Genomic DNA, 25,077 nt, shown 5'->3' with positions numbered 1-25,077 from the left:
AGGAAATAGCCAACAACCATTTGTCACAATCAAAGTTTAGGTATTTTGAGTGGTCAAAATGACAGTGTTATGACTCCTAGGTGTGCCCTATCGTCAATTTTTCCCTTGTTATAAGAGTACACTTCCAATTGGTATCTACATGTAAAAATTCATATGAAATCTAACCCAATAACCACGTCTTCCTTCTAATGCATGCTAATTCTTTGTTGATGAAATGAAAAGAGGCATTTTCCCGTAGATACGCTGCCTATGCTACTGCTGTATTGGGTGCAAATAGGAGGCAGTATTGAAGAGATAACATAGCCTGAGCACAAGGTTATTTCTCTGCATTTGGTGGATCTCCATGTTACTACTGTAGTATTTAGACAGAACTTTTGGCATGCTTTGTATTGACATATAATATAATATATATTCAGATTCAGTAACAAGAGTTAAAACAAGACAGTATGGTAGCCATGTCGTTAGAAATTGCTAAAACTTGATAATAGCGCCAATATGATTAATTCAAAGATTAGTCCAAAAGTAATTTCTAATTGTTCACATCCCTTACGGGTACTGTAGCCATCCTTTCATTTTTAATCCCATGAAATGTTTACCCTGTGGACATACATACAAATCCAAGTCCTTCATTATCTCACAGTTTTAGAGTCGAAGCTGCACTCTGATCCTGAACTGGGGGTGGAACATCTGACAGACCTAAACTACCCAGATGCTGATCCACCTTGCCACTTCTGTTGCAAACAGTCCAGCACTTCCATCCACGATGAGAACCGGTTAAAGATTGTCAGCGGAGGTAACACGTCCAAACAGACTTCATAGAGTATACTATCTGGATGTCTCCTTAACATCTGCACATACCAACATAGCCTTGTGAGAACACTTTGATGGAAGTATATTCAGTGTGGAGGTAGCCAATGCTTCCCATTGAAAACGCATGACATTGATACCATCCCGCAGTTTATCATTTTGAAAACTCCTTCCTTTACAAGAGAAACACCTCTGCCCATCAGCCTATGTCGAAGTAAAAGTATTTTTTCCCATTTGGCCCATTTTTAAGTAATATACACCTGCTTCTGACCTACATATGTAATACGTAGAAATTACTGTTGCACCCGATGTTGTTTCCTCTTTTCGTGTACCTTAATGTAGTGAATGTGTATGACTAGTTAGTTTTGTAGTATCAAGGAGAATATAATGCCATTACGGGGCTGCTTTAAATGTGCTAGTAACATTATAAAATGTGGTAATCCTTTATTAGATGATGCATGAAAATTCAATGTTCCGACATGCCTGTTCAATGTCAATAGAGGAATGTCCCTTTATTTAGTTTGCAAAAAAATTGCTTTCCGACTGTCGGTATTTATTTTCTTTTACTCCAAGGCATCATCGTTTCCTAATGCCACCTGATGCCGGAAAGGCGGAATATGGAAATCTTAAGTATACGTAGCACATACACCAATTTTTGAAGTAGGTACTCAGGTTGAAAGATACGTTCCACTTGACTTGGAATAGCGCAAGAAAAATATGTATCCTTTCAATTGAAATGACTCTCAAGAGTAGCATTGACTTCTTTCATTTTGAACATTTTCAAAGGGTTTTCTCTAAATGACGTGTTTACAGAACTTATACTTCATATAAATAGAGCTAACATAAATATTGTTTTCACCATTACCTAAAAAGGCATTAGATGACTCCAATGTATTCCTGTTCATATATTATATCAACTTAATATTAAATTAATTAAATCATTTAGATTCCATAAAAGAGAAAATCGTGGAGATAACTTCATATAACTTCAATTAAATTATTGATGACTTTGGTTGGGCCCAAAGCGGTGGGCAAATAGCACTATCATAGCCTAGCCGAAATGAATCGAGATAGATGCGTATAGCAGAGTCAAGGTTTTTGCATTACAGTTGATTGTTTTTCGTCGAATATTCAGCCCATTTTAGTTTTTAAATGGAAATCTCTAGCAAGTCCTTAATATCCTAGCAAACCTTAATTTCTCAAATACAAGCCATTAAACCTATGGTTAAAACGTTAAATAGCATATTTACAAAGTTAAAAACTCGACAAAATATTCTCACGCATACATTCATGGAAGTTTGTGTCCACTGTGTGGTAAAATCAAGAAGAATTTTTAATTGATACAAGCTGTTTCACCATCTCAGGGCCTTTAGCGGTATGCCTTCATCTTCGCGTCTCAAATCTATCGAGTTAATAAAAGATATTTCTGTGCAATTCCCAAAGTTTTCGATAGTTTTCATTTAATCATATTTACATACGTAAAAATCATGAAAAGCTTAAATAGACATTGCACCATTTAATAACGAAAAACTTCATATTTCATGTGAAAATGTGCTTCCTTGTTACTTCAAAATCTGCAATGCGTATTGTTGAATGATTAAAAAATTGTTAACCTCAATTTTTGAAAAATCAGTAAAAATTTATATATTTCAAAACTTTAATAGCAACATTTTTCATCTTATCAAGCCCTTTTCAGTTTATTATAACTTACTTATCTTTGCAGATGGATTAATGTTGGCATAATACATGTGCATGCAAAATGTTTAAGTCTAAAATTTAAATAGAACGGAATGTCTCATGGAATTATGTTCCACGGCAGTCATTCAAAAAGAAGCACAAAAGAAGAAATCATTATCGAAGAGCAACTAGCTCCACATAAAAAACAAAATAGCGAAACTGTAACCCAGAGAAAGCTATTACTAACTCAAGGGTAAAAGATGGAGATTGAAAAAATATTGTACCCCCGTGAACAACACAAATAAGAAGCAATATGTGTGAACATTCAAAAGATTGTATTTCCCGACGGTTAGGTTGGAACTTTTAATTTAGTCTGAATTAGTGTGACATTTCTTTTGTGCGCAGTGTCGCGTTCAAACTTTTCATCGCTTTTTTAGGCATTTGGTTAACTCGAGCTCTGAATAACGGTAGACGTTTTCGGAAAAGATAAATACGTAGAAATCATAATTAAATGGAGAAATAAGCTCCACAAAATGAATGAACTCACAATCAGCTAAATTTAATATGTGCGCGTGCGGAAGTTAGATGCAATTTATTAGAACAACGATATATCGTCTAGTTGTCATTTTTGAGGCAATATTTTTGTTGAGTGTTAAATTCAGTTTTTTTCCTATTTTTTCCATTAACTGACCTCAACAAGACACTTCTAATTTTCACCAGCCTTTGCGATATTACGATGTGCAAAAACCGTGGTTGGTGGTGAAGGTTATACACAGTGTGGACATTTACCGGTGATTCTGCTTGAATGATGAAGATCCAACTTCCCCAACTGCTCACATCAAAGAGGTCATACTAACTTACAGATTGGTACAGCAACGGTTCACACAAATACAGTATACCCATCACGGATATGCATTCTCTTAATGATTATTTGGTCCTCGAAATGTTTTAGGCATTGAGATCTGAGGGGAAGCTTCAAACACCTTGAGTTCTTTCGTGTGATTACACACCGGACGCCTCCAACAAAGAGCAGAGCGAGTGAGCAGGTGGCCGAGGGGCGGTACATCCCCTTGAAAAGCCTCGGAGCCTGGAGAGCGAAACATTTATCAAAGTAAACGACTTTTATTTTATATTTCATTTTCTTTAATTTTCATATTTATATTTGCATCAAATATTATAACACTGACATGTTCCTACTGCAATGAGTGTCCTCATAGATGCTTAGTGTTCTGAATGCATGCCTTAGCTTCTCACCCACTATGCAAGTACCTTCGATATTTTCACGAACTTCAAGTTTTAAATTTATGTTGTTTCCTCGATTTTGTAGCGTGGAACTACATGATGTTTTTTTAACTGTTCTGGATAATAGAATATGTGTCATAATGTTATCAGCACTGAATACAGCTATAACTTACGCACCACTTATGAAAGACATAGCTAAGGGCTTGATCTACGAGAATGAGAAGCAGATTTATCATCCCTACTTTTCACGTGCAAGGGTGCATGGATTCCCTCAGCATTTATTTAAATAGTAAAAGCGAGTAATTCTAGAGAATTCAAATACATTCAATTAATGGTGGTTGTCTTACTACTCACGTATTTTTTGGGTAACAAAAAATAACTGGAACACTTATCATCAATTTTGTTAAGAGAAATATTGTGATACTTTAGCTACTCATGTAAGTAATAATCCAGGGATATAATACACATTGAAAGATTGGTGGATACATTTATTGGAATTGATTCCAATCGCTGTTAACTGACGGTCAAATATATCTTGGGCAAAACATCTACCTCTCTCCAGTTCTAAAGAATTTCTCATTTGTGTATTCGATTGCCTTACAGGTTTGGTTCGTAGCCGGGATGGGAGCCGTGAGGGTGGTGGCACTCACTATATGAACCTGCCTTCTCCAAATGTGCAGAGCGAGGTAAACGGGCAGCCTTTACTAACGCTAATTATATGTTTATACGCTATTCGATTAAATGTAGAAATAAACCTCAGTAGAAACATTCCGAAAAAAATACTCGCATCTCTATGCAATGATTCTGCAGCCACAACTCCTGGCCTGCGTACTTGCAATGATCTCAGCATTAAATTGTGTCATTTTATTTTCAAAAATAGAAAATAAAATGACTAATTTGTAAACTGTTTGATTTAGTAAATTAGAGAATTTCATTAGCGTGGCCAGGCGACTCTTCGTTTCATCTATTCCTAATTTTTTCATGAATGTATTTATGATAATATAACAAGAAACAATTTTTAAAACCACAATAAACAAGGTTATACGATAAGTTTGCTTTAGCCATAGAAGTATTTTCCATGAATTACCTGCTATTTTTCCGGTTAGAGGAATGACTGACGGTTTCATCAGAAATAAATATGTACGAAATATTTTACGCTGAGTGTGTGCTCATACGCTACTCAGTGCCTTTTATACCTTAGATTAGTCTTTCAAATATTAGCACTATGTATTTCTTTTTTGATTTATTACACTCTTGTGAAAAGAAAAAGTTATATCTTCCTGAATACGACCCCAGTATCTGTATTTTATTGAGAGGACGCGCCACTCCAACTCGACTGGTCAAATTTTAGCTCCTCATTTCTCACCGTAAGATGGGGTTACCCACTTTGTTGGCCCACTTCACTACTTGTACGAACAAAATATATGTTTACATTAGTAAATTTTGATGCTTACTGACGGTAAATATTTTCCTAATTACTTCTCCGACTATGTGTTACATGAATTTCAGATGATACAATGGTTCCCTTGTGATTGTTTATTTTTTAAAGTTGGACCAGTGATGCCCCAACCTGGGGTTACTTTGTCCCACGTATGATTTTTCATGGTTATTATGATTTTTTTTACTGATGGGCCAATTTTACCCCAAGATGGAAGTTTGACCAACACATTACACTTCCATAGTGTTTCCAAACGTGAGTCATGAAAACTGTAGGAATCCATAGCTAGTGCTACCACCTAATGGTAAGTTTGACTCACTATGACAATTTTGACTGAAAAAAAGAGTGTGGGCCAAAGTTATTCTGATGGGTACCTATCTTACGGTACTTGTTTAAAAGTTAAGTTTTGAAACTTCCGAAATGTATATTTCACAACTAAGTGAATTTGACAATACTATTCTGCAATTTGAAGTTTCAATATACAGAAAAGTAAGATTATTGTCAAATTGGTATGGAGTATGATGCATAAAACAGAGAATTTAATCTTTCTCATTAGCTCATATTTCATCTTCGAACGTATTAAGCACCCACCCTCGCCAACCGATGACCTCCTCTTTCCGCATGTCATGCGATGTCACCTTCGATTTTCGGTACAAGTTTAGCATAGAATCCTTATATTTACCCTCATTTCCATGTAGAAGAAATCAGTCTTTCATCATATAACGAGAGGGGTGTCATGTTTTAAATTATGATGCATGCTACTCCTGACTAAAACATTTTCATAAAACCATATTCATATATCGTGCCCTTTTTTCCTGTTCATGTCCATTCCATTCATAACCAGTTTCTCAGACTGTGTAAAAAATCTGTATCTAAGACTAGCCTTTTTGATGGAAAAAGGTCATACTTTCTATTTTGCATTGCAAATTACGTACTTTCACCCAAAATTATGCAAAAAATTGTTAATTTTCCGAATCGGATATTTCAATTGAAGAAAACAATTGTTTCTTAAGCAAAAAATTATTCGGCTTCTCTAATACCTTAGATCTTTTCATTCGACTGCTGAAAATCTCAGAAAAGTATACCGTGCCTCATTATAAATGACTAAAATTCAGTGAAACAGAAAATATTCTGGTAAAAGGTACTTTTATTGACGGTCAAGTGCGGATTAGTTCTTAATTTCACTGGCTGTATTCTTCATAAAATATATTCATCCAACAAGAAAATTCCAAGAAATTGACCTCATAAATACTCTACTGATATTTTTCATTGATTGATTGATCCTGAAAATGTAACGTAATAGCCTGAATTGTAGATACTCGTGTTTAAAGTTAACTTTCTTAATCGATCACTATTGTGCAGTTTGTTTAGTGTCTGCGTTCCTTTCACTCTCAATAAAACTACCAGGAATTTATTTTATAAGAGTTATTTACCTTCTAAAATTAAAATTATCTTATGAATCCTTACATAATATATATTTGTCAGCAATCTCCATACATTTAAGATATAAGGTTTTGACTGCTTTTTAAAAAATTGGTTTGATTATGCATCACAGATTAGACATTAAGTATATTTAATGGCTTATTGTTGCCAGTAATATGAGTTACTGCGACAAAGAAAATTTGAAATTTCGGTGGAAGTACCCAATCTAACGGACGCGTCCTAAAAGTTTTGTGAAATTATGATGTACGACACGAATAAATTTCCACAATTTTAAGTTTTTTTCTTTTTCATCCAAGCCATTTTTGATAACTTCTTTAGTGTAATTAGTGACTTGCCTTTTTGATGGACAAAGGCCGTGTTTACCCTATACGAATATTTCCTATTTTTGCATTCCAAAATGCACGAATAAAAATTCTGTAACGTTAAGACTTTTGTCATAAAAATGATTTTGAAGCCTCTCATTTATTTTCTCCTTATAATCTTCAAAATTTCATTCAAAAATAACCTCTTAGTAGCTGGCAATAGTGATTTTTAACGATCGATTTTGTGGGAATCGTGATAACTATCCCGGCCAACATCGAACATTATTACGGATAACAGTCCACCGAACTTTTTTCATATTTGCACATGAAAATAATATATAAAATATTTTCATTTGAGAAAATTCGTGAAAATAGTATTTTTGGTGATCTCAATTATTTCGTATATCGATTGTTGTTCTACTTCTGACTATCTAAGGAGTTGGGTTTTCACCAAGTTTGCTGAATTTTTACCGGCTCCTAAGCGTCAAACACGTTGCAGGGGATAGAATACTTAAAATATTTGTCCCACTTTAACCCATAGCAAACAAATTAATATGGATAGCGCTAAGTCTGTATCACTCAAATATATGAGTACATTAATTACAGTCGTCACGGCGAGAGTTGTATGATAACAGCTTCAAAAGAAAAAGTTTAGTGGGGTGGGATCTTACGAACCCTAGGGCCAATAGCTGAGCTCATTCACCAACTCATTCAGCGTTGTCATATACGGCTGCAAACTTTTTTCTCGTTATTGTCTCTGTGAGTAACTGACTGTTCGTACATTTGTTTGGACAAGATACCTGGTAGCGATGCCCCCACCCTTCCTCCACCGAACAAGCTGTCATCGGACTTCCTTCGCCGTGGCGGTTATAATAGCGAACATGCTGCAACAAATCATCTCCATTTACCTGCAATTTCTCCATCATTTTTCCTTCAGCAGTCATTATCCATTCAGCCTCCCTGCCCTCACGCTTTTCTCATTGCTTCTTCCATGACTTTTCTAACACAGCTATTACAGACAATCTTCTAGTGTTTCCCTCTAGCTCTGGTCGTCCACAGCTACTTAAGTTTCGATGTCCGGCTCTTCCATCATCCTCAGGACTAAAGACACAATCGGGGTATTATTTTTATAAACCTTTAACACACAGGTAAGCTATACATCAAAGCATTGGCGACCATGGACAGTCAATAAGAATTCCTTGCGAGAGTCCCCACCCCATTACAGCCGAGTATGCGCAAAATTTTATGATTATTTCCGAAGAAATGAAAAGTCTAAAAGACAATCAACACGCAGAATTAACATACTCAAGACCACATTCTCTGCTCACTTCGGCAACCATCCATGGGAAGGTAAATTGGGAATTAACTCATCATGAGCCATGCTTCGACTGACTATTTAAGCCTGGAACTTGTTCAGCCTACACTAAATTCTTCCTCCCGTTGATGACTACCGTAGCCAACCCTAAATCCGGTAGCCGAGATGATATTCCATTTTTTGAATGGTTTCTAAATTATTCATTTCTTCGGAATTCTACCGAGGAAGGCGATATTTATGAACAGCATCGTTCTAGCATTGATGGAAGATAACATATTTGAAATGCGCTTAAATTATACCTAACGCAAAAGTATACCTTTCACTTATTCATCTGACAAATATTCTCCCCCATCTAAGGCGCCCACCGAAAGTGTCCGGGCTTACACAAAGAGCAACCTCAACCATTTGCTTTTATCCCGCCCACTCACCGTCTCAAAAAAATAAGTAGAAGCCAATATAGTTTTGCGTAAAGACAACAAGGTCCACATCACATATATAACCATCTCATTCACCGCCTTTTCGGGTTTTCACCGCGTATAGAGTGACGAAACTGGCGTTTCCACAGCAAAGTTTACCATGGCGATAGTATCTCAGCCAACCCTCCCATATGGTATTAAAGGCGTTAATCATAGTTAGGCAAACTTAGAAAACAACAGTCAAAACTAGGATCATCAAAGTTATTTATCTCTAAGGGTTAATAGTCAACAATCTCAAGATAGAGGGTTTTGATTTCCTTTTAAAAAAATTGGTTTATTTAGACATCACATAAGACATCATATTTATCTTTAAAGGTTCTTCTTCCCTTTTCACTTACTGAACAAAGCTTGCTTCACCAAATGGTGAAAAAGCGCGCGAAGGCCTTGAGGACTTGGGAGACCTCCGAAAGGTGAAAGGTTGGGAATCAGACGCTAATATGCAGCATCCACTTCCGACGAGGACACCGTATACATAAATTCGTGGGTGAAATCGCGGTCACTCAGAAATTGATACGCGGAGGGAACCCTAAAAGATAGGCAATCATCAACTTCTCCACGGAAACCTGAGAAACTATATAGTCTTCTATCAATAATCACTTGAAGCCTATTAGCAGCTCACCTTAATCGAACAGATCTTATCACACCCATTACCATAGAATCACCTCACTGCACCACAAAATATGTATTCATTAGGGGAATGATGAAGGTGTGTTCAAACAACAACCACTCTCCTACAACGAGGAGGACGAAGACGAGCCGGGAGGCGAGGGCGAACTAGCCGGTGCCATCGGGGGCGACAAGTTGGCCGTGGCGGCAGCGGCGGCCGTGGCAGCGGCCACCAAATCCGGCTCCCTCGGGGCGGCCAGCACCATCATGAACCTCGGATCACGGCCCAGGACTCGATCCGGGGCCAGCGGCGGCGGAGGCTCCACCCACATTCCCCTCAGCCTCGGCCCCAACTACAGCTTCGGTAGCTCTCACCAGAGAGACTCCGACTCGGACATCGAGGATGACCTGGGCCCACCCGCATCGGCGCTCACCAGGAGAAGGGCTCTCATCCCTCCCAAGCTGCTCTCCGATGGGGACGAAGATGGCGGCAGTGCCGACAGCCGACGCCTCTCTAGGTCAGTGCCTCATTGCTATGCTCGGAAATTTGCCACTTTTCCAATTGTTCAACCGAAATTTATCACGATAACAAATCACAGAGAACCAATATTGGCCGTTCTGGATGATTGATTCATTAATATGCTCGGTACGTTGTCAAACTACCACTTGTTGAACCGAATTTTACCATTACCATTTAAATAGCCCAGTCATCAGAAATAAATTAGACGTTACTTAAGAAATCGCATAACTACCGCTCGTTAAGTCATTTTCCATTAAACAATTACTGGTCTAAAACGGACGATAATATCTTGATTCATGGTTAAGTGAGTGTCTCTTTTTAACAATGGTCCGTATCTCAATTACGAATATTAACCTAAGCATATTTGCAGGGGAAAATTTTTTATTTTCAAGATATTGCAAATTGGTAATACCTCTTTTCATCAACAATTCGTACCCTGAAAATTGCATGATGATATTTCTAGACGAGTAATACCTCTGTAAATTACATGTATAAAAATTTCACTTGCTACTATAAATTAGAAAACAGTACGAAATAATAATTATAATTTCCAAATACCTTCAAAAGATACATTAAATTCAACATAAAATAAATAGTATGTTGCATAATGCAACAATTTTTACCATAACCCGAAACGGGTGCAATATTATGGCACCCATTACGTCGTCAATTACGTCCATTGTAGACCAGACTAAAGGCTCGATGTGCACGATTCTCCACGGCCACTTGACATTTGGTACAATACGCGCAGAAAATTCGCATCACGTCACTCATTAACGGCATCAACAGTGAATGGGAATGAATGCGGAAGTAACTTTGCATTTCGGAATACGCTCGCTTTAAAATATTAGGTGGCTCACGCATTTACACTAAAAAAAACATTATGTCGTAAACTCTATCCCTATGAAACCCATTCTTTCTGTCAATATAAATCCGAAAGACCAAGTAAAAGGATTGCATTTTACTCTTAAATATTATCCGTTCCAAAATGTTCCTATCAGGTCCTAATAATGTGTGCAGCTTAGTAATATTGGTCGACTTCATCCATTATTATGACTGAAATACTGGTTGAGTATAACAAATCCATTTATATTTGACTTTTATGTAATCAGGACATTTTAATTGGATCTTTATTGAATTCAAACCTTCAAAGAGATTGATTTAACACTTCAAATATTTCAGCAGATCGGATGGGAACACCCCCAGAGCTCGAAGGAGTTCCATTGTCGTCATTCCCCCCATGCAAATCTGCCCTGGAGATCTGCTGGTGTACAGCAAAGTTTTAACTCAAAGGAATGATCTTCTAGGTAAGATATAGTTTCCTAGCTTGCAAAATCACACAGAGAGCAGTATTATCACATTATTTATGGATTTTGGTGGAGTAGAGACATTAATAAAAAACATATAAATGGAAAAATATGTTAAATCTGCTTGATTTTCAAGGGGGTTAATTTCTCACGAGCTGATTTGCCTATAAACCAAATGAAACCTTTGATTCTGATTTAATCTCCCTGCTCTGCTCACTAAATGAGAGCCTAATAACTGTAGCAGTCTCAAAATAAAAGCAAAGGTTTATCACCTTAGTAAAGCACAACTTATTGCTTTTTCCTATTTCAACTATTCTAATAGCATAAAGCATAGATGAATGAGTAGCGGACCTAAGTATAAATGTCCGATCGATCATTGAAATACCTTTCACTTAAATGCTCAAGTTAATAACTGAAATAATTTATTCTATTTCATTTTACTATCTCATGATATGTTATTTATATCGATGGGGTGGAACCAAAACAAATATTTTAACATCTAAAACTGATAATGTCTAATAATAATTTCTTTCTTTGTTATTGACCGAATCCGCTGGTGAAAAAGCTTTGACGCAAAACATAGAAGCCATAGCCCAAAAATTACACTCAAGGAAATATGCAGTCACCAGAAGTAAAAATACTGAAACTAGTCATATTTTTCTGTGCTTTGAGATGCGTTAACTATGTAAAATACCAAATAGTTTATTTGCCATCAATAATTAGATACAAAAGCAAATGAATCATGATCGGCTATGTTCTGCACTTGCTCAAGTGCTCAGTTCATTTCACCGTATGTCTTTCGGCAAACTAAATTAATTGAAAGAGAAGTGATGCTTGTAATTAGTTCAAAATGAGGGAGGTTAAGAAACTTTACACCTAACAAACTGTTTAAAACCTTTATATTTGATAATTTTTCTAAATATTATACCTTCCCAATATCAATTTCTTTTTCTAGACGTCGACGGATCTTCACCTAGCCTCACGGTTTCCGATGCAGGTAAGTTTCGATAATTCTTGAATCCCCGCCTTTCAAAATTCCCCACCTATATTAATGGAGAAGTTACATCAATCAAATCACTTAGCATATTGTATTTTGATAAAATGACTATAACAAGATAAAATCTATATCTAGAGTGGTTGGAGTCATGTTTTTTAAATTTCGTTTTCTTTGAATTTCTCCTCGAGAATGTTGCATCACAAGTCTAGTGTGAATTACTGGATATTAAATACTGATGCTTTACTCATGAAAAGTTGGACTTCATTTTAACAGCTGTACCATTTTTTCAGAGCTACATAGCTTATCAGGCCAATTGATTTCATTTGCATCAACTTAAGTCACTCTTATTGCACTTTGAGTATTTTAAGTTGATTTGTTCTTTCTTTTGAAGAAATTTCTCGAAAGAAGAATTCAATTCAATTGGTTTGAGTTTTATAATAAATAATCACGAGCTCAAAGGCTCACTTCTTTGCTAACACCTTCTTCATTCCTATTAGAAGTAATCACTCTTCTGTGAACACAATAGAAAATCTGGAATTTCTTTGAAGGATGTCTTTGTCTATTTCCAGATGCAGTGAGCTCTAGGAAAGGAAAGAATACTTGGTCTTTATTACGTTTGGTGAGTTGGAGAAGATTCTTAAGGAGTTAGTAGCTGAACCATGTTGCGCCATAACAGGAAAAAAAACTGTCGAAACTATCAATATATAAAGGATGTAGTATACGAACTTCTTTGCTGTGAGGCTGAAGCTCTCTTAAACCTATTCCTTCAGATTTCCATAGATTTTTAGAATCGTCAGCCGAAATCGCCCTATGCGTATTCTTGATTTCCTGAAAATATGCTCAATCGCAACGCCGCGCGTTTCAAATGGAAAAGCACTTCAGGTTTTAACTAGGGAGCTAAAATTCAGCATTTTTATTTCGTTGATACAGTAACCATGATCCAGTGTAACCGAAATTAGACTTTTACTTTTAAATTTTAAGCTTTTGTCAAGTAATCCCTTAAATGAAAAAAACTCATGCGACTATAATGCGAGTTCAGCAATACTCTAAACTGTAGGGATGAAATAATTTAGCCCATAGGCCCCGTTGGGCCAAATTTTTTAAATGGAAAAGTCTCAACCACCACCATTGAATCGTTCTTCTCGATTGTCTCACACTGAAATGCGAATGCTTAAATTCCTAAATAGTGTGCCCTTTACATAGGTATAGGTTCTAATTCAAGGCCAAAAACTGCCAGATATTTGAGAGGGGTGTGACGTGAGTTAAATAAAATTCAAAGAAAAGCTGCGAGATTCGTCAAATTTTCTACAGGTGAACAGAAAGTGTGGCACAACTCTCAAACGAATTTGGCCCAAGGCCGCGAGAGACTCGGAGGTTACGTTTTAGGCTTACATTGTTGGAGAACATTACCTTAGAATCTCACTATATTTCCAGGTCCGACAGAAACGAGTTATAATTTGCCCAACTGAAAAGTAGAGTAATTCGTTTTTCACCCGAACTACATTACTCTAATATATTTAATCCACCACACACTTTCTTTTGCTTTCTTTTTGTAAATGACCGGTGCCGACCGCCCCAAACGCAAAGGCGGTTTTTGGAGTAGCTTGTATATGTAGAACGCATTCATGCCACACCAAAATAGGTTTTGGCATGATGAGCCATGGTATTCTTCATTTGATCATCCTTACTGCCTGAATGGAGAGCAATCATTGAGATAATTTCCACACTTAGAAAGACCCTGTTCGTGGCGATCGTGAAGGAAACTAGGGTTCTCAACCAGATGAATAACATCTTTTCTGCCGACATTTTGTTTTACGAATTTTCTTCAGAGCCGCCTCAATTAACCATGATGTTGCTGGATGACATCGACACTATGGAAACGTCGAGACATATCAATTTCTCGACCTGATGACCGTATATATCAGACTTACATTCAATTTCTCCGAGTTCAAATGTAAACATCCATGTATTCATTTCTCCAATGAATCGATAACAATTTTAGGTCCATAATTTTTTCCGTTTTGATCGCTTTACATACATCTCGAATGATATGCGGCACGATTAGGTGGAAGTTCTTAATAGTATTAAGATAAAATATTGCAATAATTCCGAAGGATTTATTCGAACACGACGCGTTTCGCTGGTACATCAACATTATCAAGTTCTCAATCACGTGATATCACTAGCGATGATCAGAACCCCCTATAGCAGACAGGCACTTGATAATGTTGTTGTAACTACGAAACGTGTCGTGTTCGAAAAGATCCTACGGAAATATTGCAATAACTTTGCTTAACTTGCTTTAACTAACTTAACATACAGACAACCTCGTAGTAACTCTCAACCCATTCTCCCAACAAAATTTTATGAAAATCAATTGACTTTTGGGTGGATATCCACGAATACAGATGCTGTGCCAAAGGAGGGACGAGACTGATCATCTTCCATTCATCCTTCATCTGGGGTCAAGATTTTTCATCTCCATTCATATCATGTAAAACACGGTACTAGTGTCTGGTAAGATGTAGAAGCTAATACATGTTTTGTCCAATTTCTTCACGAAATTCGGTAAAATTCACTTTAATTGTCATGAAAAAACGTCAGGCGGAGAATTGAACCTTAAACTTTTAAATATCCAATAGCAGGCCACGTTATCTAAGATCGCTATCCAGATTCTTTCCCAGCATAGGGGAACTTGGCTTCATTCACAGCATAGGGGAATTTTTTTCATGGCAATTTCTGTGCATGTACCATTTTATACTAATTTTTCCTATCAAAGATAAACGAAAAATAAGTATCCATTCATTTCAAGCATCACGGATTGGATAGATTTTGAAGTTCCTAGCGATAAATTGTGCAAACATATAGGTATTACAATGTTCATTATAATACACAAAAATGCTTCTGTAAATATCAGACTTAAGAAATTTACAAATTCTTTCTACGCTATAATTATCACTGCTGCACTATTTCATTCAAATTTCATTGATGAGCAAGGATTGGCACCCACGCTATATTCTCCGACAAAAGGAAAAAAGCTTTTTTTACTCTTTAGTGCATTTTATACAGTTTTTGGAAAAATTGTGTTTTTCATCTCTTTTATTTCATTTGTATTTTCTACTTTTTAGTGATGAATCATACAATCGATATTTGTTTCTCGCTTACTTTTTGGAATTGAATCTGAGAATCTCAATCGTATATAGCATTATTTTCACTAATAACAGATTGTAAAATATGAAAACAGTTAAAATTTGAAAAGCAAAATTTCGGGATGGAGTCGTTTCGTCGAACTACTTCCAGAGTCAAAAGTTCTAGAAGAAACTAAGGCGATCTATAGACAAAATAAAAATTATTTTTCCATATTGAAATTTACTGGATAACAATAGAACAAAATTTCAAGTGCCTAATCATTTAATATTGCATCGTCATCATAAGTAAGCAAGGGTGCAAAATTTTAAGCCGATCTGACATTAATAAATGGGTTTAAATCAATTACTTACAAGATTCCATCAATGGAACAGACACACGAAGGAAGTTTTTAAAAAGCGTGAAATAATAGGTACACTACACTTTCTCTGATAAAATAATTAGATTAAATTTAGTGGTTAAAGTTTTCGCAGGTCATTAAAACTGAATCATTTATTTTGCGGGTGTATCCCGCGTACACTTTTGGTACAATTCCCGAACAACATTTTGTGGCCTAGTCTAGTCACTTTTCTGACGGAAATTAGTGTACGGGGCACACTCAAAAAACAAACTCTACGGATGGCACGAAAAAAGCGAGTAAAAAAAGTGCCTATATTGAAATTTGTCCATCGTTCCAGTTTGACCGATCGAGCCGAGGGAAATCGGAAAGCCTTTGCGGTTTGGAGGAAGTGCTGAGCTGCATGCAGAAAATGGAGTTCAATGACGAGCAGCTGCATCGTTTCAAAGGGATGTGCTGGTCAGACTTTGTCAGTTACATTGACTCGGACCGAGGGCACAAATCCAGTGACGATGAGTCGAGTGACAGTTGTAGCTCCTCCCCGAGTCCCACCCCCTCCCCTCACCCCACGCAGAAAGCGGCCAACGATGAGGACGCCAAATGCATGCCGTCGCCCGAGCAGAGCGCCTCGCCGGTCATCACCAAGGCCCACATCAGCCCACCGCCCTGCAAACCCATGCCGATCGAGAAACCCGGGCCCAGGATCCGCATCCCGCTCATGAGGACGCAGAGCGAGAAGTCGTTCGAGCGCCGCGTGGCCGGGGCCATGTGGCGCGGACTGGACAAGGCGCTCCCGGAGCGAGTGCTACCGCTGCGGCCGAGTCCGCTGGTGCAGACCCTCAGCGAGAAGAACCTGTTGGGGTCGAAGGAGGCGCTGGCATCGCCCGTCTCCACCACCAGCAGGAACGAGAGCAAGAGGAGGGAGGCCATCTGGGACCTTTACCAAAGTGAATGTACTTTCCTTTATGACCATCTCATGGTGCTGAAAAATGTAAGTGAATACCATGCACATTCGTTTGGGAGCAACACGGGGATTTTTGAACGCTTATCATTTTTATTTTTTTCGTTCAATAAGTGAAAGTGCTTCGCGAATTAATAGTTACTGGCAATTCTCCACCATTATTTTTACCTCACAACCGGTCTCAATGTTAATTTCAGGTGACCCTTAGATGATACAAAATTTATTAATTAAACTATTAGTAGAAATTTGCCAGATATTTTTTACGTATTAATATTTTATTATTCTCCGATATTAATCCTGTAATTATTCTCTATCAGCGGAAGTGAATCAATGATGTTTTTGAAAACTCTAAGTAAACATATTTTTATTCGGCATAAATTTACCTATTTTGGATTTCCACGCCCACCCCCTTCCTATTTTCATCTTTCTATGTTTTTCCTAGTTTCGTTCAATTCAATTTTATTGCAATGAAATAATGAAGTGAAAACAAATAATTCTTTACCGTTATCTTTCAGTTTAGAATTTACTATTGCCCTTTTTCAGGTATATATGGAACCACTTAAAAAAATCCAAGTGGAAGGCTATGCCATGTTTGCAGAACCTGAGCTTCTCTTCGGCAATTTAGATGAGCTTTGCTGTGTAAGTATTTGAATTCCTAGTAAATTCAGCTACTACATTCATCCGCTTCACGCAATAAATAATTTATCGTCTACAGCATAAAGGTCGCCATAGTGTCTACAGCATGCTATGTTGCTATGTAAAGAGTATATTCACTTGAGAAGGTTTCGCCAAGACACAAAATGAATACTTAATTTCAACCTTCCCCGCATATTTGGTTTGAAAAATGAAGCTTTCACATGTGACGTCCAACGATGTTAAAAATTAGACATTTTAGTTTTAAAAATGAAAAACTTCTACTAAGAACGTAACTTAACGGCTTCAGGCTTCACTTCGTACAATTTTATTATATCCATTTTTTAATATAGTATGCAGTATTCTACACGTTGAAAGATAAATAAAGTTTTTAGGAAAAAGATAAGACTGAATTCTGCAAGTTGGCTAAATATCATTTTTAAATATGAACTTCTTCTAAGTCTGCAACTTGATGTGTCTCTCACAAATTTTAAATGTGCCACTTCTGGAATAATATGATTTCATTAATGCGTCACCTCATGGTGCTGCTTTTTATGAAGACAATTGATTGATCCAGTTGTGCGCGTTGTAAGCGGCATTCTTACTATGCACTCAACTACCTCAAATTCGGTTCTATAAACTACCATAACCCATGTGTCTAATTTCCATGCATTCACGGTGGATAAAAACTGATTCAATGGAGTTCAGCGCCTTTGTGAAATCAATTCTAAAATATTTCTCCGAGCATTATATCTCTCTCAATGGCTTCATTTTATTTCCGGTTAATTTTATATACATGTAGCTGGATCTAGAACTTAGAATTTTTTTGCTCTATTTCATGAAATAGCTCTATCTATTATACTGACAGGAAATATCTACATTTTCAGGTTACGTATGCATTTTGTAAAGAATTTATTAATTTGATACTTCAACATGTTGGTGCAAATGGTGATCTTCCTACCACTGAAGTTTTAGTGAAATTATTTCAAAAGGTATGTCGTGAATATATTTTTTACCATACATAGTAAAGATACAACAATTATAAATAATCTGGGGCTTAAAATACTTGGAGCTAATAAGGTTCAAAACCATCCTAAGAGAGTTTTCGAGAATCTACTTGTCTAAGAATCATATTCCAAGCAATTTTTTCAATGTGAATTTAATTCATAGTAACTGATGACTTTGCATAGCGCTCAATCCATTTTCCTGAATCATTATTAATGAGTAATAAAAACGCATTATAACATATTTGCATGTAATTTTAAGCTATTGCAAGCTGAGTACTTTTTCGGATCAGATGATTTTTTTTCCTAAATATAACCTTCAACCATCACACCTCAGAAAAGAAAATAAATTCAGGAGCCAATGTCTGAGATGAAATACCAGAAAATTTTCATTTAAATAAAATCTTCTGTTGATGATTATTTGTTGAGGTTTAGTTTAGCAGTTAACCTTTAGGAGCTGGGTTGATTGTAGCCTACTATTTTACAGAGTTCCAAGGCTGATTCTGTATCGCAAGCATACCACTGTTATGCTCTTAACTATATAAATGCTTTAAACTACCTGGAAACCCTAAGACGGCACATCGACTTCTGTGAATTCGAAAAGGTAAGTCAGAAAAACCCATTCATTAGTTAAAAATTTTAAACTAGGAAATATTATTTGACAGTCTTCATTTAATCTTATAGAATTTTACAAATTCGCTTTCCTCTCAAGCTGACCTATTTCTCAAATAATCTTTACAAGATGGCAACTTGTGGCCTAAGACTAAGGAACAACTAGTTTTCGATATTTTTGTGGCAATAGATCCACTCTCACCTAAACGCAGCGAAACTAAGATGGAACTCTATAGCATATTTCCTCTCCCTCAAGAATGAGCGATTTAAAATGAAAAATCACAAATTTGAAGGCAATAATCTTATGCATCCATTCGTTGGAATTCTATCTCTGTTTGACGCAAATAGAGGAAATTTAAAAGCCAGCTTACTCCATTGCCAGAATTTATGATCGTTTGCAATCGTGGGTAGCAACTATGGTTTGGATAGGCGATTTGGCGGTGGAGACATTTCTAAAATCATCCATAAACCATCAGTTATAAATTGGTCTTCAGTATTCCACTGATCATCGACATTCGATTTAATGCAAAGAGTCGATTAACCAACCAGCACAGAGACCAATTATTTTTATATAAAGCATTCTGGATAAAGGCCAAGTCAGGGATAGTAAAGTCAAGAGCAAAAAATAAGCATTATCGGCCCTTACGCTGCTCGTAGAGAAGATAATGGAGAAGAACAAACCGATATTCAACACCTTTGTTTACATAAAAATCAATCCTGTTTTGATAACGTGGATCGGAATTTAATTCCCGTAATCCAGAAAGAATTGGATTTTTATCAAATTCCGGAGCATTGTCCACAATTCATATAAGAACCAACTATCTGTGATTAACTGTGGACCCAGCTGCGAAGAAGCAAGAATATGAAAAGGAGTGAGACAGGACGTCCTCTGTCTCCAGTAATTTTCAATATGTTCATTGCGAAATCTATCATTTAAATAAAAGAGAAAGCTCCCGGAGTGAAAATCTACATTGAAAAATTGACATGCTCCGATTTTTTGACGACGTAATAGTCATAGCATAGGCAGAGAGAGGCCTGAAGAAAATTCTGTCCGTTTTGGAAAAGATAATGACCAGAAAATCAATGAAAATTCAATAGAAGTATTGGTATGCAGTATATGAGAAGAGACGACGACCATTCTGAAACTAGAACACCATCCTGTGGCTTTCTTCCCGTCCACTTGTCCTTCGAGAATTATGTCCCCGTTGAGTTGGCCGGCGGGTCACCTAGTCCAGTCTTCATCTCAGGGAGACTAAAGACTCCACTTAGCACTTCCTCATAATTCTCGCGGTCAGAAAGCAATGTGACTTTTCATTCATTAGAATTAAACTGTTATAATTAAATATTATATGTACGATATACTTTCAGTAATTTCTACTTACGATACATTTCTAAGTACGATACATTTCTAAGTACGATACATTAAGTAATTTCTTTCCATGTATTTCTTTACAGTGGTGCAACAGAGATCCTCGCTGCAAGAAATTACAGCTCACCGATTTGCTTGTGGCTCCAGTTCAGCACATAATGAAAGTGCCGCTCATCTTGAAGGAGATAGAATCTCGAACGGAAGACGCCGCAGAGCGCGAACAAATTGGTCAGATTTTAGAGATGGAAGAAAATTCATTGAGTGAGTAGTATAGCACAATTGTAGAGAAATTATTTAAGTTAAGTTTTTTTATATAGTATAGTAAGTATATTAAGTTTTCACCTACAGTGAACCCCCGCTCTACGAATGTTTCGAATTTCGATGGATTCGGCAAACGATCTGAGAGGCGCACTTTTTATACCCTTTTTCCAAACTGTTGGCGGCTAGGCGGTAGAGAGCTAGTAGCCAATTCGAAGCGCTTCCCCTTCCACCTCACAGTTACCCTCCATCCCATTCCTTTTTCCCCTCCGCTCCCCTCCATACGGCCGACCAGCGTTGCCAGGCCGTGGAAATAACTGTATGAGAGGTAGTGCGAGCGCGGTCTCCACAGATTAAATTTGGCAACACTGCAAGCTGGAGAGCGATGTTCACTGCACGAAGTCAGAGAGAGACTGCGGCCTCCTAAATTCTTTCACTTGCCACTTTTCTATGATTGGCTAGAAGAGTGGGTGGGCCTCGAGCGTATTCATGGTCACCCGCCATCAGCTGGGAAAAAGGGTATAAAATGTCAAAATTTAGATGATTTGGCGCGCGCTTATGAAAACATCGAAATTTTCTGATTTTTTCACTCACAAAATATACCATCAACTATGTTATTCTACTTCTTATTAGAAAAAAAACACCTTTTTAACATAGCAGTATGCATGCGCGGAGGTTCATCACACTGGTCCCTCGCTTTGAAATATTGCCGATGCGATGGATTTCGCTTAACGATCTCTCCTTCGAAACGGATTCATGTCGTAAATCAAGGATCCACTGTAGATTTATTTATAATTCGCCGAACGTGTTCAAAAAAGTGAATTGTAGCAGGTAAATAATTCATTGAGATACATCGACCGCTTATTACAGCATATCACTTATTCGAAGAATTTTTCTGTCTTAAATATCATACGAGATATTTATATTGCTCACAGTGAAACAACAGAGAAATGGTGTTATAGGAAAATGCATAGCATGTAGTTTGATATTTTACCAATAATTTGTAATTCTGTCCGGTTTCATACACTAAAAGGTAACTCACTATATTATAAAATCGAACATATTCAAGGAATTAAATATGATATGATGCTCAGCGATGTAAAGAGGCTGGAATATTGAATAGTTAGTGACCGAACCGGTACGAGCCTCATCAACATGAGGTATTTTTAGACTTTTCGTGGCATCAAGCCCGAATTTTACTCCTGGAATACATTCAATGAGCTCTATTTGGCTGAAATGGGGATAGAGAGTGAAAAATTGGATGTAATCGAATAATTTCTTTATATTTTGTTATACCATGCCATCTTCGGCGGACGTATACGGTACTAACAAATGGACGCCACTCATAGGGCTATTACTTTTTCTATTCTTGATGCAAATTAACGACTATGACGACAATTGTGCATTTACTATGTGGCTTCACCCTCCATAGATAATTCAACCGAAAGAAATGGCGATAGATAAGAGTTCTTGGATGGTATTTGAATATAGACCAGCAATACCACGGGATATACTGTAGTGGTCCCGATCCCTTTCTGGTTCGTGCCAATTTACCTTCCCCACGGGATTTAATCGGGGATGATGAGTCGTGGTTCCGCTAAATAAAAGTGGTGCTGTTCGGCCGTGACGGACGATGACTCCGTACGGTCGAAGAGCGATTGATGCCCCTCCACAACCAGACTTTAGTCGCGTAAATGAAATAAGGGCACAGTTTTGGTTCCCCGTGGTTACTCTGAGAAGCGATCGAATGAGGGATGTTTCTACGACTTTGGCAAGATAAACAAAATACGTCCTTTTTACGACACATTTAATAAAAAAATAAAATGACAGAACAAAAATAACACATACGGCGTCACCACCAAATGCACAAAAAAATTATTAACCCTCCTTAGCACACGCCGTCACCTTTCAATAGACAAAATAATGAACCCTTCAAAACACACACGGCGTCACCTTCAAATACACCAAAAAATGATAGGAAAACCAGATTTCGGGCAGGGCGTATGACATCGCCCCAAATGACTTCCCCTTGATTAACACAATTTCTGAAATGGATAATTTCTTTTTAAGTTCATTATCTTTGTCTTCTATTTCTGAGGATTTGATGACCAAGGGAGAACAAAAAGACTGAGGTAAGTTACGAGAGTTCGCAATTCAAAGGAATATGTTGGGAGTCAATGATAATTGAAGCTGTGGGAACCTTCGGAACATGTGGCGACGAGAATTCTTGCGACGTTTTTGTTGAGCGAGGAATGGATCCTGCAGGAACCTTGGGCGTTGGACGGCGGGTCAATGAGACGACTATTTCCGCACTAAAATATTGCCCGGTACACCACTGTTTTGCAGGGTTCAACTCGCTGCTTCCTTTGGCCGCGTTCTCGTGCCTTTTCTTCTCGGTTCCACACTGACGGCGGACTCCCTGCTGCGACTTGCTCGACCACAACTCAGGTCGCTCTCTCCTTCCCTAATTTCCACTTTTTATCCTCTTTCTATCCTCTGGAAAAGCCTTATATAGGTATCATTGCCTCCCAGAATGCACCACCCACACTGACGTCTCCACTTTCGATATTCATTTTTTTAGCGGTTATTTCGAACGCAGACGACCAATTTCACTGCACTGATTTTGCACTTTATAGCACAAAATAAAAATAAAAAGGCACCCTGTGCTTTTACATGTAAACAAATGTAGAATTTTTGACAAAGAAAAAAAAATAAACCCCTCTTGCCAAAATCGCGAACACCTTCAACGATCGGCTCTCAAGAGTACGGATCAAATTTTTCAAAATTTTGTGATGGCGTCGGACCATGACAATACATAATACCAGGATAGAATGGCTATTTATATATTTTCAATATTTATATTTTCACAATACATAATACCAGGATAGAATAGCTATTTATATATTTTGGCAGTGAAACGCAAAATAATTTGGTTGTACAGTAGGGCGGATCGCAAAAATCGATTTTTTTCAAATCCATCTGGCCCAATGAAAAAAAGTTGTGGGACCGATCAAAAATAAGGCCTGAAAAATTTGAGACCTCTACGTGAACCCCTGACCCTCGCTCAAATGCGATTTAGGGGGGGAAGGTCAAAATTCGAAAAATATAAAATTTTATGGTCATTTCCTATAGATTTTGCCGAGTTACTGCCCTCGAAGGGCAAAAATTTCGTGCATTTTGACGTATCTGCCACCGTTTAGCCACAAAATGCCTAATTTGAGTCCGCGCCCGCGAAGAAAATATTACAACGCCCGCGCAGCGTCGCGGATACAAGAGCTGCTAGCCGATCCCGTCCCCTCCCCGCTCGCTTCTCCCCCTCCCATGCCTCGAATGCAGCAAAATTCATCTCGCGTGTGCTGCTAGGAGGGCGTTTATCTTTGATAATATAAATCGGAAGATGGTAGAAGGTAAAAAACGGTGCGTAGTGAGACGACTTGTCCCTTATTTGGAGCCTCGTCGGCGTTAAACAAATCGATGTTACCAACTTATAGAGAAGTGATGAAATATTTTTAGATCTGCGAACGCAGGAAAGGAGCCTGCGGTCTACGAAGCGGCCTCTCGAGTGGCTATAAAGGTGTGCGAACTTAGGATATACACTTCTATTCCGGTATTGTCCGACAGCTGTGTCTAAATGGATTTTGGGTGAAGGCCGCTCGCGTCCCCTCCCCGCTCGCCTCATCCACGCCCAAAATGCACCAAAATTCATACCAAGTGCGTCTTTCTTCGTTGGTCTTACTAATATTTGATGTTTCAGCATCGTCCGGTGAGGAACAATCACGAAAGAATTACTCAATTATCTTCTTTCCACTCTATATTTCTTATATCAGTGTCATTCCTCGTCTTTCGCTGCTGTCAACAAAGTTTTGGTGAATTCTTTCACGAATATCTCGTCCGCATGTATAATAAAAAGAATATTTAACTTCAAATTTGAACGTTCACTAATAGATTTTTCATTTCCACAGCGCTAATGTCAGATATAGCCGAAGGAACCGGAGTCTCTCTCCAATATATCATCAGCGTGTAGTCCTTTACGTCGATATTAAAACCCAGCAATTAAAAAAATCTCGGATTTGTAGCCAAACGCATCCTTGCAGCAACGCAAATTGGGTCCCTAGATTACCCTCCCAATGTTTATGTCGCAAATCCAAGTCAGCATAGTGCAATTAGCAAATAGACCACAGTAAGGGATGAAACACGGATTTAATGCTTTCCCGACGAATGATGTGGGTTAACTCTTTTCGGGATTCAACAAAATTTATCTCTCATGATGAGCCCCGAGTCGGAGATTGAAATGTTGGCCATTATGGAAAAATTAACCCGGTGGGAATCCCGAGTTGAGTTTACTCTTTAAGGGATGTTGGAATTATGCTTATAGCAAAGGGATGATGCCTCCTTTTTTAATTTTGTGTATCTACTTTTCACTCCGAAAGGAATCGATAATCGCATAATAATAATTTTATAACTTTTGCTAATCCTCTGACGGGCGAAGCAAACCTCCAAAAGTGGGACCCTGTTTCTTCAATTAACACCACACATTCCCCTCTAAACTTGTATTGATAAGTCCTCTTGCCTTTTTTCATCAGACAAGAGTATAGTATGGGAAGACAGGTAGCTGGGGCAATAGGG

General features: G+C 37.7%; 1 protein-coding gene across 1 annotated transcript in view; it reads left to right on the top strand.

Moving 5' to 3' along the window:
• The first annotated feature begins 588 nt into the window (after positions 1–588).
• Positions 589–25,077, top strand: part of LOC124171204 — a 36,079-nt gene continuing 11,590 nt past the window's right edge. The window contains exons 1-11 of the mRNA XM_046550346.1: positions 589–793; positions 4,330–4,412; positions 9,394–9,824; positions 11,009–11,133; positions 12,089–12,130; positions 12,700–12,749; positions 15,955–16,605; positions 17,119–17,214; positions 18,096–18,200; positions 18,700–18,816; positions 20,280–20,454. Of these exons, the coding sequence (XP_046406302.1) occupies positions 589–793; positions 4,330–4,412; positions 9,394–9,824; positions 11,009–11,133; positions 12,089–12,130; positions 12,700–12,749; positions 15,955–16,605; positions 17,119–17,214; positions 18,096–18,200; positions 18,700–18,816; positions 20,280–20,454 (2,080 nt within the window). The remainder of the gene's footprint in view (positions 794–4,329; positions 4,413–9,393; positions 9,825–11,008; positions 11,134–12,088; positions 12,131–12,699; positions 12,750–15,954; positions 16,606–17,118; positions 17,215–18,095; positions 18,201–18,699; positions 18,817–20,279; positions 20,455–25,077) is intronic.

Source organism: Ischnura elegans, chromosome X (assembly GCF_921293095.1).
Source record: "Ischnura elegans chromosome X, ioIscEleg1.1, whole genome shotgun sequence".
NCBI classification, from domain to species: Eukaryota; Metazoa; Arthropoda; class Insecta; order Odonata; family Coenagrionidae; genus Ischnura; species Ischnura elegans.
The sequence above is the reverse complement of the archived record's forward strand: the minus strand, read 5'-3'. Positions and strand labels throughout refer to the sequence as shown.